A 16,796-nucleotide genomic window follows, 5' to 3' on the forward strand; every position below is an offset into this window, starting at 1 on the left:
TTACAATAACGTACTTGATCCCCCTGATAAGTTACGGTTGGGATGTCTTCCTCATTTACGACTCGCAACTTATTACATTTCATATAATACAGCTTTGTATGGTGGTATATAACTGCCGTAGGATAACCTGTTTACGTCCGTGAATTATTTCGTGTGAACCACTTATTTTTCGCGATAATTATTTAGCTATCTAGTTAATATTTGCGTTACCTGTTTGGTAAGATAAATATCATAAGACTGAAAACAGGATTGAAATTGCCCAGGACTGCCACCTATTTCATTTTTTAGCTGTTCAGCACTAACAGGTTAACTAGTTATGGTTTGCGAATTCCACTTAATAAGTAACATACTAACTGGTTAACGTTATAAGATTCGTTTCATTACTTATTACGTGAAAATCGCAAATCATAAGTAGATTACCAGTTTTATACATATATTTATAGATAAGTAGTAACATGAATCTTATCTAGTTAACCAGTTGTTTTGTTACTTATTAAGTGGAATTCGTAAATCATAACTAGTTAACCTGTTAGTGCCTGAATCTTGAATGCATTTATAGCTAAGTGGTAACACGACTCTTATTGCGTTAACCAGTAAGTATGTTATTTATTAAGTGGAAGTGGAATTCGCAAACCATTATAAGTTAACCTGTTAGTGCTGAACAGCTAAAAAAGGTAATATGTGGCAGTCCTTGGCACGTTCAAGCCTGTTTTTAGTCTCATGATATGTATCTTAACAAAAAATGCATCGCGAATATTAACTAGATAGCTAGATAATTATCGCGAAAAAATAAGTGGTTAACACGAAACAATTCGCGAAAGCTTTAAGGCTATCTTACGGCAGTAATATGCCACCATAGTGTTGCATTCGTTAGACCATAAACGCATTAACATACTCATTTTTTTGAGAAAAGTATTATACGCGATTACCCATCCTTGAAAGCATACGAAGCCGTTCATATTGTGGATGTATAAGATACCCAGTCAATCCTCTGAAACTATTTAAGCATTCAGTTACATGCATTTACTGCGAAATAGAATGGTATTACTTTATAACATACCCTTAATATATTTTGTCTAATGGTTTACAATTTCAGGTAAGTTGTTTTTCATTTTATAAAGTGCATGGCTATTTTATTTAGATGCTTTATTTCTTTAAATCATGTTGAAATTTACTACATTGATGGGAAGTTTATGTTAACTAGGAAGCATTTTACAATGTATTGCATGTATTTTGTTAGTTGTTCATAAATCAAAGGTTGATAGTCTTTAGAATGAGCAGCAAAAGTGATAAATTAAACTGATTTCCATTTTCATTATTTAAAAGCTACATTATCCAGCGCTAGATTATCCAATATTTTCCCAAAACATTTGGTTGGACGTTTTAAACATATATTCAAATTAAAATAACATTGACATGAAGATGTTTATTTATCATTAAAACATTGTCATATTCCAAGTTCCATAGACATGTGTTCACCTTCTTCAACCAAAACTTGTATAAAAACACGTATCAGCTCGTATCAGCTCTTACCAAGACTAAATTTTATTAAAATATACCGACCCCCTGTTATCTTCCAAGTTTAATTTTAATTTAAATAAGGAAGAATAAGAGTAATACGCCCAAAATGCACCATTTCGGACTAGAAACTGTTAAAAAAAATCGGGGGAGTAAACCGAAACCCCCCTGCCCACACTTAAAACGAAATAAATTTTGGTTCTTGGGGAGGGCCGAAAGTCAAAAGATGACGCCCCTAAGTAACGCCCCCTCTAATGTCAAATCCTGGACACGCCCCTGTAAGCTATGAATGAATTTGATTGTACACTCCACAGTTTATTTAACAAACTTTCAGAAAATGCATTTAGAATTACATAAGAGAGAAAAATAGATTGTAAAAAGGGGAATGCATTTCTAAACACTTATCATTAATAAACTAGACGAAAATAGAAAATGGTGCGTTATACGGAATTTGTCTTAAATAAGGTAATCTCGTTCGATTATGAAAGTTGCTTATCCCAATTATTTCAAACTTAAATGAAACTGTGATATAGTTGGGTATTTCCTCAAAGCATGTGATTTTGTTCTCTGTTATTTCAATCTAAAATGAAACTGTGATATAGTTGTGTATTTCCTCAAAGCATGTGATTTTGTTCTCTGTTATTTCAATCTAAAATGAAACTGTGATATAGTTGTGTATTTCCTCAAAACATGTGATTTTGTTCTCTGTTATTTCAATCTAAAATGAAACTGTGATATAGTTGTGTATTTCCTCAAAGCATGTGATTCTGTTCTCAGTTATTTCAATCTAAAATGAAACTGTGATATAGTTGAGTATTTCCAAATTAGTTTGTTTAAATAAAATTATAGTATCGATATTAAAAGACGGTAAAGTTGAAAGGTAGTTGGTAGTTGCCAGTTGGGGATTCGACAAACACTGTTTTAATTCCCTTTCATTCGTATATTTGCCAGTCGGATATTCGACCATTTCCAGTCGATTATTCGCGAATGTTCAACTGCAAACCAGTCAGTAGTTGAGGATTCAGTTTATGTATGGTTTTAAAGGTCACATATGGGAAAATTAATCGCCAAATTTTTCTTTATGCATGAACACTTATGTATCTTTGCGACAAACACTGTTTTAATTTACATTTATTCGTATATTCGCCAGTCGGATATTCGTCCATTTCTAGTCGATTATTCGCGAATGTTCAACTACTAACCAGTCAGTAGTTGGGGGTTCAGATTATGTGTAAATGTAAGCTGTGTGAAGTTAGCTAAACATACGACATTTGAGATTGGACATTCAAAATCGAATGTTGTGCTGGCACGACAATGGACATTGGACATTCAAAATTGAAAGTCGTGCTGGCATGACGTTGGACATTGGACATTCAAAAATGAACGTCGTGCCAGCACGACATTGGACATTGGGATTTCTAAAATGAATGTCGTGCCAGCACGACATTGGACATTCAAAATCGAATGTTGTGCTGGCACGACAATGGGCATTGGACATTCAAAATTGAAAGTCGTGCTGGCACGACATTGGACATTCAAAAATGAATGTCGTGCCAGCACGACATTGGACATTCAAAAGTGAAAGTCGTGCTGGCACGACATTGGACATTCAAAAATGAATGTCGTGCCAGCACGACATTGGACATTGGTATTTCTAAAATGAATGTCGTGCTGGCACGACTTTGGACATTGGACATTGGGATTTCAAAAAATTAATGAATGTCGTGCTGGCACGTCATTGGACATTGGACATTCAAAAACGAAAGTCGTGCTGGCACGACATTGGACATTCAAAATCGAAATGGCACGACATTGGGCATTCAAAATGTGACGTGCTGGTTAGTTGTCTAGTTCATAAATATCAATTTTGGACCCATGATAGACAGAGACTTCGAATGATCCTTTAAGATAGATTTTAGCAGTTCACTACGGGACCAGTACTGTTGTCGAACTGTTTGTTTTATATTTGAACAATTATTGAGCGCGATATTTATGAAATGTTGCAGATGTTAGCACCAATAAACTGAAATCCAAATTGAACATAATTATAGTCATTGTATACATAAAGGCAGTAGATATATCACTACATAATGATCCTTTACAATTGTTATTGTATAATCTCAATATGAATTATTGTTTGGTGGGACGCAATTTTGCAATCGATTGTATGTTTTTGTCTTTTACTCATAAATTGTGTTGATTGCATTTATTGTTGATATACATCATACGTCTTATTTCAATTTGGATAGTTTTAATTCATTAAAGGTGGACACCCTGCTGAGAGCGGAATATGTTCAGTAAAGGTGTTATATTTTTATTGCTCAATATAATCCGCAGAAACAAAAACGCTTTAACAAGCTCTTTCATTTCACATTTTATTACTTTTATAATCATCAAAGACTTTTGTGTGGAAAATAACTTATACAAGGTTTGCATACTTTTGGTGACCAATCAAAAAAAGCCTGATGTTAAAAAAGAATAGGCTATTTTGTGAACAGATCTGAGTAAACCTCAGAGAATGAATGAGTGTCCAGCGGATGATTTCAAACCGTTTTGATTTTGAATGTCCAATGTCCAATGTCGTGCCAGCACAACATTCGATTTTGAATGTCCAATGTCCATATCGTATGTTTGCTAACTTCACACAGCCCTATGTGTATGGTTTTAAAGTTCACATATGGAAAAATTAATCGCCAAAATTTCTTTATGCATGTACACATATGTATCTTTGCGACAAACACTGTTTTAATTTACTTTTATTCGTATATTCGCCAGTCGGATATTCGTCCATTTCCAGTCGATTATAAGCGAATATTCAACTGCTAACCAGTCAGTAGTTGGGGTTTCAGATTATGTCTATACATATATGGTTTTAAAGGTCACATATGGGAAAATTAATCGCCAAATTAAATTAGTCAAATTCAACCAATTTTGGCTAGTTGAAATTATTTATTGTGACTTTAATGAGCCTTTGCCATCAAGCCACTGTGATACTCAGTACAATGTTCAAAATTATAAAAGACAATAATAAATAATTTTAACAGACAGTCATTCACTAAAGTCATTGTTTTGTCATAAGGTGTTTTTTTAATTGCATTTTAAACGCAAATACTGATGATGATTCGCGAATAAAAAGCGGTATTGAATTCCATACAGATTTAGCAAAATAGGAAAATGACTTTTTACCATAGTTAGTCTTATAGCCAAGGGAACTTAAATCATTATGGGTGGTAGACCGCAATGAGTAGTTTGTGTTATTGGTAAATGAAATAACTTCACTTAAGTATTCAGGCATGAGACTATGCAAAAACTTATAGATAATAATAAGTCCAACATTGAATTTACATGTCCTCATTAGTCCAGCTAAGTCCTATAAAGGTTTGGTTAGGCACTTTTCGTCCCCGCAGGCCGGGGATTTTACCCGGAGTTGGCTGGACCGAAAGTTAAAGTCCCCGCTATTCCCCGGACCTGGGGGGCGTGGTTACAATCAGTCACTGGTACATTAGGGTTACATTCTTTTCAAAAATAGGAAGGGTAGGTAAGCCTTTTATTTTTTATTTTTTTATTGGGCTTTATATAAGAATGCCATTTTCATCATTTGAGAATGGTGTTAAAGTTATCTTCTGTATAAAGCATTCAAGGTTGTAATCTACATATTGAAAAGCAAAAAAGTTTTTCCTTCATTTGTTTAAACTGACTATAAAACGGTAGGGTCGGCGCCTATTTAGTATGTAGGGTTTGGTAACCTGAACCAAATGTATTTTAGGCCAAATGGCGAAATGAAATATTTTGACGAATATGTCAAAGATAGTATCAATACTAGATCAAATAAAAACAAGTGATATCATACATGAACATGCTGAAAGAGAATTGATCATGAACTAGACAGAAAAAATGCTTTAATATGAGCAGGCTTGAATAACCTCATCATATGTATAAATAATCTTAATAATGCACAACCATTAGCGGATTCAGGGGGTGGGCGTTACCCGCCCCAGCCCCCTAAACTAGTCCAAGTTTACTTTTCATTTCAATATAGGAGACGAAAAGTAATAAAATACGTCCAAAATGCACCATTCCGGACTAGGAATTGTTAATATTTTCTTGTGGGAGGACCCCAACCCCCCTGCCAATACTTTAAACCAAATTAATTTCGTTTCTGAGGGAGGGGCGAAAGTCAAAAGCAAACGCCCCTAAGTAACGCCCCCTCTACCGTCGAATCCTGGGTCCGCCCCTGACAATTGTCCTCTTAAATTAATCATTTGAAAAGATATGATGAATCAAATAATTAAAGAAATGTTTTTTACAAAACTGAATTTCAAATGAGTATTGGGCGGATCTATTATTCGACGTTAGAGAGGGCGTAACTTAGGGGCGTACACTTTGACTTGCGACCTCAGAACGGATTTTGTTTGGTTTTAAGTGCTGGGGGGAGGGGGTATGAAGTTACTCCCCCACGAACAGTTCCACAATTACTAGTCCGAAGTGGTGCACTTTGTGTGTATTCTTTTACTTTTTCTCTTATATTGAACTAAAAAGTAAACTTGGACGATTTTAGGGGGCGCGCGCCGGCTGCCCCCATCGACTCCCCCCCCCCCCCCAGCTGATCCGCTAGAAATACATGTTTCTACCATATTTAAAATATAGATCAATTTCCTTTTCTCATGAGCTAGGAAATTAATAAGACTAACGCTAATATTATAACATCCCACCCCGGGTATTTTATTATAAGTAAAGATGACATGTCTTTAATGGTATACGATAAGCATGCTAAGTAGCCTCTAGGTAAATGTATAAAGCAAGGCTTTCTGTTAAATAACATAGTTTAGATCTTTTAAGTGTCAATATCCTCCTCTAATGTTTCATCACTTTATTAATCATGTCTGTCTGTCTGTCTGTCTGTCTGCATACACATATTTCAATATTTTTTTTTATTTTTTTATCAAGTTATGACGAATGTTTTATTCTGCGTTTGTGTGGAAAATTTCCTTTCAATGTAAATATAAAAGGTAAATGTTTTCCATCCTATTTATTTATTAAAAGGGGCTGAAATTTGTTTGACACTTCATTGATGCACAAACTAAATGCAAATGCACATTAAAAACGTATTAATTTTAATGCATTATTTAGTTGGACTAATTTGATTCTAACGGTAATAAGATATCGGGTGGTTGGTAAACAGATATAGCCTTTATTAAAAAAAAAAAAATTAACCGCTTCGTGGTAGGACTGCTGAACTATACAATAAATAATGGACTGTGCTTTAAAAAGAAAGCAACATAACAAAAAGCAAACGTAAATCACTATTCCAAATAGGGACAAGAAAAGTCTTGTTTGCCAATCCAATCTTCGATGGAATAGCGGGAATAGGGACAGGTGTCATGCGGTTTAATTTTACAGCTGTGTGAAGTTAGCTAAACATACGACATTGGACATTTAAGATCGAATGTTGTGCTGGCACGACATTGGACATTGGACATTCAAAATCGAATGTTGTGCTGGCATGACATTGGACATTGGACATTCAACATCGAATGTTGTGCTGGCACGACATTGGACATTGGACATTCAAAAATGAATGTCGTGCCAGCACGACATTGGACATTGGGATTTCAAAAATGAATGTCGTGCTGGCACGACATTGGACATTGGACATTCAAAATCGAATGATGTGCTGGCACGACATTGGACATTGGACATTCAAAATCGAATGTTGTGCTGGCATGACATTGGAAATTGGACATTCAACATCGAATGTTGTGCTGGCATGACATTGGACATTGGACATTCAACATCGAATGTTGTGCTGGCACGACATTGGACATTGGACATTCAAAAATGAATGTCGTGCCAGCACGACATTGGACATTGGACATTGGGATTTCAAAAATGAATGTCGTGCTGGCACGACATTGGACATTGGACATTCAAAATCGAATGTTGTGCTGGCACGACATTGGACATTGGACATTCAAAATCGAATGTTGTGCTGGCACGACATTGGACATTGGACATTCAACATCGAATGTTGTGCTGGCACGACATTGGACATTGGACATTCAAAATCGAATGTTGTGCTGGCACGATATTGGACATTGGACATTCAAAAGTGAAAGTCGTGCTATCACGACATTGGACATTGGACATTCAAAAATGAATGTCGTGCCAACACGACATTGGACATTGGAATTGGGATTTCAAAAATGAAAGTCGTGCTAGCACGACATTGGACATTGGACATTCAAAAATGAATGTCGTGCCAGCACGACATTGGACATTGAAATTTCAAAAATGAATGTCGTGCTAGCACAACATTGGACATTCAAAATCGAATGTTGTGCTGGCACGACATTGGACATTGGTATTTCAAAAATGAATGTCGTGCTAGCACGACATTGGACATTGGACATTCAACATCGAATGTTGTGCTGGCACGACATTGGACATTGGACATTCAAAAGTGAAAGTCGTGCTAGCACGACATTGGACATTGGACATTCAAAATCGAATGTTATGCTGGCACGACATTGGACATTAGACATTGGTATTTCAAAACTGAATGTCGTGCTAGCACGACATTGGACATTCAAAAGTGAAAGTCGTGCCAGCATGACATTGGACATTCAAAATCGAATGTTGTGCTGGCACGACATTGGACATTGGACATTCAAAAGTGAAAGTCATGCTAGCACGACATTGGACATTGGACATTCAAAAATGAATTTCGTGCCAGCACGACATTGGACATTGGACATTGGAATTTCAAAAATGAATGTCGAGAGAGAGAGAGAGAGAGAGAGAGAGAGAGAGAGAGAGAGAGAGAGTATTTATTTACTAAACGGAATTAAATCAACTCAAGTATCACCCCCACCCCACCCCCACCTTAAGGATCTCCGTACCAGTTTTTTTTTTCGTAGTAAAGCTATTTTAAAACACTTTAGGTAACACTCTCATTCAAAATCAATACATATATGTATAACAAACATCGATTTAGAGTGGTAAACCTTTAACTACTTACTAAACAATGCATTTATGAAATTTTTTAATTACTGATAACAAGATTGTAGCCGTGTATTTAACAGCTGAAAACGCAAAAGTATTAAATGAATGGCGAGTCCTAAAAGATTTACTGTGATCTACTATCGTCTCGTAAGGTAGAAATACAATGTTTTCTGCACCTTTCTTTCAAATTCAACTCGATATACTTCATAAGAACCATTGCTTTCAACATATTTTCATCGTTTTTGGTATATTAAAAGAATTGTATTAATTTAGGTAAGTCTAATTTGGGAGTAAGAAGGCATCATTAATCATTCGAAAAGTGTTGTGTTTTTTTTCATCTTAACTTATTCTTCAGAAGAATGAGATGACGAATGCTAATTAAATTCAAATTTAAAATGATTGTAGGAATTGCTTTAGACATTTTGATTAATTTGGTATATTAAATATCATCAAATTAATATTTTACAAAAACAACTGAACGCATATATCGCATTGATTTTAATCTGATCGAGGATTTTTTTTAAACTCCTGTTCAATCACATTACGTGGATTGAATCGACAGAGGTACGCCATCTTTTTTCTGTACATCACCATAAGCGATCTTTGAAACTGAATAGAATAGAATTGATTTTTTTTAAAGAAAAAAAAATAAGTTAATAAATTACATTAATTTAAATAAATTCGAATTTAGTTGAATAAGAACATTCATTATTTTTTTTAATAATTCATGTTTATGTTGTGTTGTTTTTTTAAACTCTAATAAATTACATTTATTTAAGTCAATTCAAACTTAGTTGAATAAGAAAATTCTTAAAAAAAATATGTATATGTTTGGTCTTTTTTAAAAAAAAAAAAAAGACCTAATAAATTACATTAATTTAAATCAATTTGAATTGAGTTGAATAAGAAAATTCATAAATAAAAAAAATAAAAAATAAATAAGGTTTACAATTTATTTCAGTCTCAACATTGTTCAATAAGTATAAACATATGCATACAGTGGATGAGAACGTTGCCACTCAAACTGTAGTTATAGGGTACTAAACATATAATAACATATAAAATAAAATACTCCCATAAAAACAATATATATTTTATGTTAAAATGAACTACAGTTTAAGATCAAATATCGCTAAAACAATAAAATCTTTCAATAAAGGACATTAAAATTGTTTAGTGTAGTACAGATAAAATATTGAAAATCATTAAAACAGTACTGCAGTGGTCAGTTGGGACGTCAGGTGATAGACCTATAAAGAAAAAAAGAAAAAAGGTAAAAAAAAAACTAATTATAATTACACATCCGAAATACCATTAAAAAACTAACATCTAAAACCCAAAAGTCAGCTAACTTATTACTCCATGAACATACCATGTATTAACAACTATAAGACTGTGAAAAATATTTATTCAAATATTCATTTCTACCCAACAATATATTGTAGCAGGCTTTGGCAGAAATTCTAGCTAGTAAATTGTTGGATTATAAAATCAGGGTCCATAATTGAATGTTAGAGGTGGGCGTAAATTAGGGTGCGTAAGCTTTTGACTTGCGCCCATCCGTCAGAATCGAGATTTATTTGACTGAAAGTGTTAGCACAGGGGTTTGAGGGTACTTACCCTAGAAAATTGTAACAGCTTCTAGTCCGAAATGGTGCATTTTTTTTCATTTGTTAAATTTGGACGATTTAAGGTGGGGGAACAACCATTTTTGTCATCAGACATTGTGTTTAAATGAGTTTCAATCCAGTCTGCACAACTTGGGCAAATTGGCTATTTAAGGTATCGCGTAATTCCAAGCATAAAAGGGGCTGTCCCACATCTGAATGTTGCAAATGCAGCTGAATACGTATGTGTGACAAAACAATTTAACAATAGATAATTCGTTCTTGGCCTGCACAACATGTTCCAATGTGGTCTTCCACAATTTTACATCATTATCATGTAGAAAACCAATAAAGCCTTCTCGTTATAACAGTCCTACCAAATAAAATGTAATTAAATATCAAATATCTGTTAAATCAAAACCATTTCGTGCATAAACAGATGCTAAAAAGTTAATATTCTACTACAGGATCTTAGCTGCATGGAAGTGAAATAGAAATTCGGATTAGAAATAATGAGAACTTTGCCGTGCCAGAATATAACATTGTTTGCCGTTCCCCATTTTATTCTTGAATAATTTAATAATTATATTCATAATATGTTTACCGACACGCTCTTACTAAATTTGGCAAGGTCACTTAATTAATAAACCTTCAGTTCTCGCTTTTTATGATATTATAAGGATATGTTTAGCCAATGTTCACTCGAGCTGGTAGATCATCTTTCAGCATTTTCGTTTTTGTGTGTCGAAATTCAAGTTAATTGCCTCTGTTCACCTTCCAGATTTAACCAATCGGCGTCATGCGGTTCAAACCGCGACGCACTCTGGGTGTTGCTACCTTGACCTTTGTCGTGACCTACTTTCTGATATCGGTTTCCAAGCAACACAAGCAGGCCCAGTATACAGAACCAGAAGTGTACATGGATGTCCAAGATTCACCAGGTAAGGGTTTTTTATGGGATAATATACTTTCTTCAGCATTTTTGTTTAGTTCAAACGTGTGTAAATATTGTTCCTCTTTGTTTCCATCAGTACACAGTGTGTGTATACCACGTGATATGTCATAATTGCTACGTCGGAAGGCAACATTTTACTTAAAATGAAGACTTAAAACGTTGATAACTTTTGTTTTACTACACCATTTTAAACGAAACAGGGCAATCTATGCCGCTTAAAGAGCCCCGTATTCGTTCTATTACCGGAATTTTATAAGGTGATTATAATTTTCATCAAACACCTCGACAAACCTGTTCAAACTGTGGTAAAAGACCGAAGGCAGGGCTTTGGTATACACACACTGGTACATACAGTTGAAGCATACACTTAAAAACAAATCATGCAACAATAACAAATTGGTTGGCCTACATTTTATAGCAATGAGTAGTTCGGAACTCCTTGGCTATTTCTATCGAAAAAATTTTTTTTAGCTACGCTGCAAATAGATCGCATAGTAATTTAATTCAGCTGTTAAACTTAATGACTTTACTCTTGGAAATCTTAATTATTCATGCAATAATGCACTTCACTGGCAATCAATTTAAACTAAATAATACAACAAAACACGTTAAAACCCTACAATTATTATAAGTGTTATCTAAAATTTTACGAACTACTTCTACTGATGTACCGGCATACATCAGAGGTTGTTTACGATGGAAAATGGCCGAGGTGCACCGAATGTCCAAGAATTTCAGCAAAACCCTTCGCAGAGTGACAGCCCTTTCCAGCATTTGTACATGCATTGTCAAAGGGATAGGAAGTGTGACAATAACAGGAAGCACTTAAATTTAACTTGAACATTAAAAACAAATAAGTATGTATAGTACATTGGGGACATTAACGTTACTTTTTTAATCAATTAGCTTTTAATTGAATGTATATTTGTCATACATGTTTTGGTACTCAACACTTATCGTAGGGCATATTTGATTGATATGTTATTGTCCTCTTATGCGAAGGTGGCTGACAGCTGATTGTGTACAAATGCACAGTTATGAATAGGTTTTCATGTTTATTACAAATGAATGTTAGCTTTGGGTAGTCAAGTTGTCACGTTTGTTCCATAATCTTGGTACATATATTTGGAACATTTCTCTGTGTAAGAGAGTCCGGTTGAGTCATGAAGCCTAGATGGACTCAGCCATATTGGGTTAGGTTTTGGGGCGAGCTGGAGTTAGCCAGATCGCATCTGTTAAAAGTCTTACTCGAACTATGTAAACTGTAATCACTGAATAAAACAAGGAACTGGGAAATAGTGTGTTTATGTTCAAAGTTAACTTATACGAGTTCTAATTGGACACTTTGAGAGTTCCGTAGCGTTACAATATGTTTATTAAATGTGATATAAAAAAAGAAGATTAGTTTCTTGACCGATTCGTAGCATTTAGATACACGGTGAATGCAGCGATAACACATAAGCTGCCTTATGTATCACTTGTAACGTTTGGGCTATATTAAGTCATCAAAAAAAACACCATGTGTGATATTTCATTTTTCATTTTTTTCAGCTCCAACATTCGACGATGAAAATGGAACGTCTGCAATGGAAATCATATTTCAGCCAATGGCAGATGTTGATTTTCCATCAGTGGGAGACGGGACACCATTGATTCCTCATGTATTTCACCAGACTCACTACACGCTGTATCTCAAAAAGACATACTTAGATGTGATAAAATCTCTAATGAAATACAACCCTTCTTGGGAGTATTTTTTCTGGACTGATGAAGGTGGTCGGAAGCTTATAGCCTCTAAGTACGCCCAGCTGTTGAAATTGTACGACAACTTTAAGAATCCAGTTGAGAGAAGCGACCTGATACGGTATATAGTTCTATACGAGTTTGGCGGTGTGTACTTAGACACGGATATTGAGGTGTTTCGGCCCTTGGACAGGGCTACTACATCCTTCTCATGCATTATACCCACCGAACCATACGAGCATAGTGTCCTATTCTATGAAAAGCCTTACATCATAAACAACGCCATCATGTTGTGTCGCGCCGGACACCCGTTCTTAAAACAGGTGTTGGACAACATTTTATTCAGTTCAGATGGCAAGCTGGTTCTGGACAGGACAGGGCCTGTTTTTTTGACTCGTCAATATAACGTGTATGTAAACAGAGTGACTAAAAGTAAAATGAAAACAAAAACAAAGCATGAGAATACCAGTTTGTTAGAACCATATGCTGTGCGGGGAAACTTCCATATCGGTGATATTGATGGAGTCTATGTGCCAAACACTATGTATTTTAACAACAAAGCAGACCGCCCATTTCTCTATTGCAACAATGCCGATAATCTAAGTACAAAGAATAAGACTCTTATTTGCCGTGATGTTTTACGTCAGGGTGAAACTTACAAACCATTTCAATATCAATTCACGGTGCATCATTGGTTCCACTCTTACTACTTCCTAACTCATTCAGAATTCAAAGACAAGTTCTCGAAGGATTTTGATAGATTTGCATACAACTATTTATTTGGAACTCATATACGGGAGATTATACCAAAAGCCTTAGTTTTTGACGTTTAGGTAAATAACATGACAATTGGGGCAAAAGTCGTTTTCATAAAACTACTCATTTCCTCACTTTAGTCAATTTCTAAAACTTTTCAAAGTCAAATTAATAGAAATGCCTTAGTAGTTTTATCATTTAAGTATGTTCTTTATAATATGATTAATGAAAACAATGTATTTTGGAAATTCTTTATTTTATATTTCATATAACCAAAGAGATACTTAAAATAGGAGAGTGACTTAAATTAGGAGATGACTTAAGAAGTTTTATGAATACCGCACCAGCAATACTGGATACTAGTAACTTCAAATAGATGTGCATCTCCAAATTTAACATTCGGAACTACTCGGCCATTTTTATCGAAAACAACCTCGGATTTATATGGACGGTTTACAATGACAGAAACCGGTAAATTTGAAGTCCGCTACATGTAGATCTCGTAGTGATGTTTTTAGCAGTTAAACTTAAGAACTTAACTCTTGGGAATCTTAATTATGTTCGCAATAATACACTTTACTGGCAATCAATTTAAACTTAGATCAACAAATGCATTTATTTAATGATATAATTCAAAATTTTAAGAACTACTGCTGCTGAGCCACAAAACTTCCGAACAGAAATATTAAAAACGGCGATCTGTCTTATATCACTGTTTTTAGATATTCACACAAATTTTGGTTCATTCCTAGACAAAAAAATAAAAACAAGTTGTCAAAACGGTCAATCTGTGAAATTGCAGCTTTCATGCAGGTTTAATGTATATAAATGGCTGTTGCTGTTTTGAGGGGAGGTCATTTGTTTAATCTCGTCAGTGTTGAAGGTATCCAAGACCATGTTCAGTCCTTACATAAGTAAACTGAAATGATCAATTATGATCGTCATGATGTTACAATGTTTAGGACGATGCCATGTGTTTAGGAGCAAACATCCTAGGTTGTTTTCGATAAGAATGGCCGAGGAGTTTCGAATGCAAATTTCATTGCCCTTTACCCAAAATGATATGAAGGACTGCAATCAGTTATATACAACTGTATAAGGTACCCTGTTGTTATGATTTAGCTAGTTTGCACATGAAAGTAATTTGATTGGTCAACAATAATTACTTGATATGGCTCACGTGAACTGGTTTGTGTTGTATCTCTGTTGCATCGCAGCGCATACACTGGAATGAAACGTAAGCCGCAAATACGTCAAGTTATTTTAACAGGACTAAAAACTGCACTCTCACAGATGGACCGGTTTGACAACTTTTCTTTAGAATGAGCCAATGTCTGCGTAAATGTCTGAAAACCAGTTATTTAAGACTTCTGACAAAGGATCACGTCGCAGTTTTTCATATTTACGTTCGAAAACTTATGTTTTATGCCGTTTTTTTACAGCGTAAGTAACACTTTTAGACACATAACTGCAGTTTTCGAATGTAAATATTTAAAAATCGCGTTCTAATATTTAAACACCAGTCTAATATAACTGGTTTCCAGATATACACGCAAAGATTGGTCCATTCCAAGACAAAAACATATAAAAACAAGTTGTCAAAACGGTCAATCTGTGAAATTGCAGCTTTCATGCAGGTTTAATGTATATAACTGGCTGTTGCTGTCTTGAGGGGAGGTCATTTTTTTTAATCTCGTCAGTGTTGAAGGTACCAAAGACCATGTTCTGTCCTTACACAATTAAACTGAAATGATCAAATTATGATCGTCGTGACGTTTAATGTTTAGGATGTTGTCATGTGTTTAGTTACTTTCACCTGATGAAGACTAAATAAAGACGTAAAACCTTGTAAAAGCAGGAGTTGTCTTCTCTTTTTTGATATCTATCAACTACTAAAACCACATGAATGTTTACACATCTGCTTTAGTAGTGTGTGTACACCACGTGATAAATTACGTCACAAATGCTACGTCGAAAGGCAATATTTTGCTTCAAATAAAAACTTTAAACAAAGACGCTGTTTACGCCGATTACATAGCCCCGCCTTCGATTTTTTTCTATAGTTTGATTAAGTGTTTAGTTTCTTAAAACACTTCGACAAACATTTCCCCAAAACCGCATGTCATAGCATTATTTTTGGAAACAGGTTTTCGCAGTGTTTAATGAAAATAATCACCTAATCAAACTCCGGTTATAAAGCACAGGCGGTGCTCTTTTGGCGGCTTAGACTGCCCTTTGTTTCATGATATAATTCAAAATTATCCGAACTACTTCTGCTGATGTACCGGCATACATCCGAGGGTGTTTTCGATAAGAATGGCCGAGGAGTTTCGAATGCAAATTTCATTGCCCATTAACCCAAACGTTTTGGTATGTTCTAAATGATATGTTGTTGTTGTTGAGTTTATAAAGGTCTGCCCGCGCCCTATAATGGCTGCATTATGGCTTGACCCCGTCACATCCCCAAGTGTGACTTAAACAGAATTTTGAAGCCAAAAGGGGAGTTTTACCCCCATCGGTTGATGGGATATTCGTCAAAGGAGTAATTTTTTTCCCAAAATGCCGCGAAACCTGCGATGAATGACATCTAGGGAGATGTCATTCGTCGCAGGTTTCGCGGCATTTTGGGGAAAAAAAAAATTACTCCTTTGACGAATATCCCATCAACCGATGGGGGTGAAGGACTGCAATCAGTTATATACAACTGTATAAGGTACCCTGTTGTTATGATTTAGCTAGTTTGCACGTGAAAGTAATTTGATTGGACAACAATAATTACTGGATATGGCTCACGTGAACTGGTTTGTGTTGTATCTCTGTTGCATCGCAGCGCATACACTGGAATGAAACGTAAGCCGCAAACACGTCAAGTTATTTTAACAGGACTTTAAGCTGCACTCTTACAGATGTACCGTTTTTACAACTTTTTTGTCTTAGTTTTTTTGTCTTAGAACGAGGCATTTTGTGCGTAAATATCTGACAACTAGTGGTATAAGACTACTGGCAATAAAACAGATCGCAGTTTTTCATATTTACGTTCGAAAATTGATGTTTTATTTCGAAAAACTAATTTTTCTTAAAGCTTTCGTAACGCTTTTAGCCACAAAATTAAATTTTCGAACGTAGAAATTAAAAAAACTGCTTTCTAATATTAAGTCATGAAACTTATAGAACTGGTTTCCAGATATACACGCAAAGATTGGTTCATTTCAAGA

The 16,796-nt window shown here is 35.0% G+C and overlaps 1 protein-coding gene across 2 annotated transcripts; it reads left to right on the top strand.

Annotated features, from left to right (window-relative positions):
• Nucleotides 1-942: 942 nt before the first annotated feature.
• On the top strand, nt 943-16,119 carry LOC128222755 (uncharacterized). 2 transcript variants are annotated; one of them, XM_052931867.1, is made up of 3 exons: nt 943-1,096; nt 10,909-11,068; nt 12,634-16,119. In XM_052931867.1, the coding sequence occupies exons 2-3, from the start codon at nt 10,927-10,929 to the stop codon at nt 13,656-13,658; spliced, it is 1,167 nt and encodes a 388-aa protein (XP_052787827.1). In that variant the 5' UTR covers nt 943-1,096; nt 10,909-10,926; the 3' UTR covers nt 13,659-16,119. The 2 variants fall into 2 exon arrangements, with proteins under 2 accessions (XP_052787827.1, XP_052787828.1); XM_052931868.1 differs by lacking the exon at nt 943-1,096 and adding an exon at nt 1,861-1,983.
• The last annotated feature ends 677 nt before the right edge of the window (nt 16,120-16,796 follow it).

This window comes from Mya arenaria, chromosome 17 (assembly GCF_026914265.1).
Source record: "Mya arenaria isolate MELC-2E11 chromosome 17, ASM2691426v1".
Classification (NCBI taxonomy): domain Eukaryota; kingdom Metazoa; phylum Mollusca; class Bivalvia; order Myida; family Myidae; genus Mya; species Mya arenaria.

Excerpts from the sequence above, each read along its gene's own strand:
- LOC128222755 (XM_052931867.1), top strand. The coding sequence starts at position 10,927 with ATGCGGTTCAAACCGCGACGCACTCTGGGTGTTGCTACCTTGACCTTT. Across the intron at positions 11,069-12,633 it reads GGATGTCCAAGATTCACCAG|CTCCAACATTCGACGATGAA; the intron begins GTAAGGGTTTTT and ends CATTTTTTTCAG.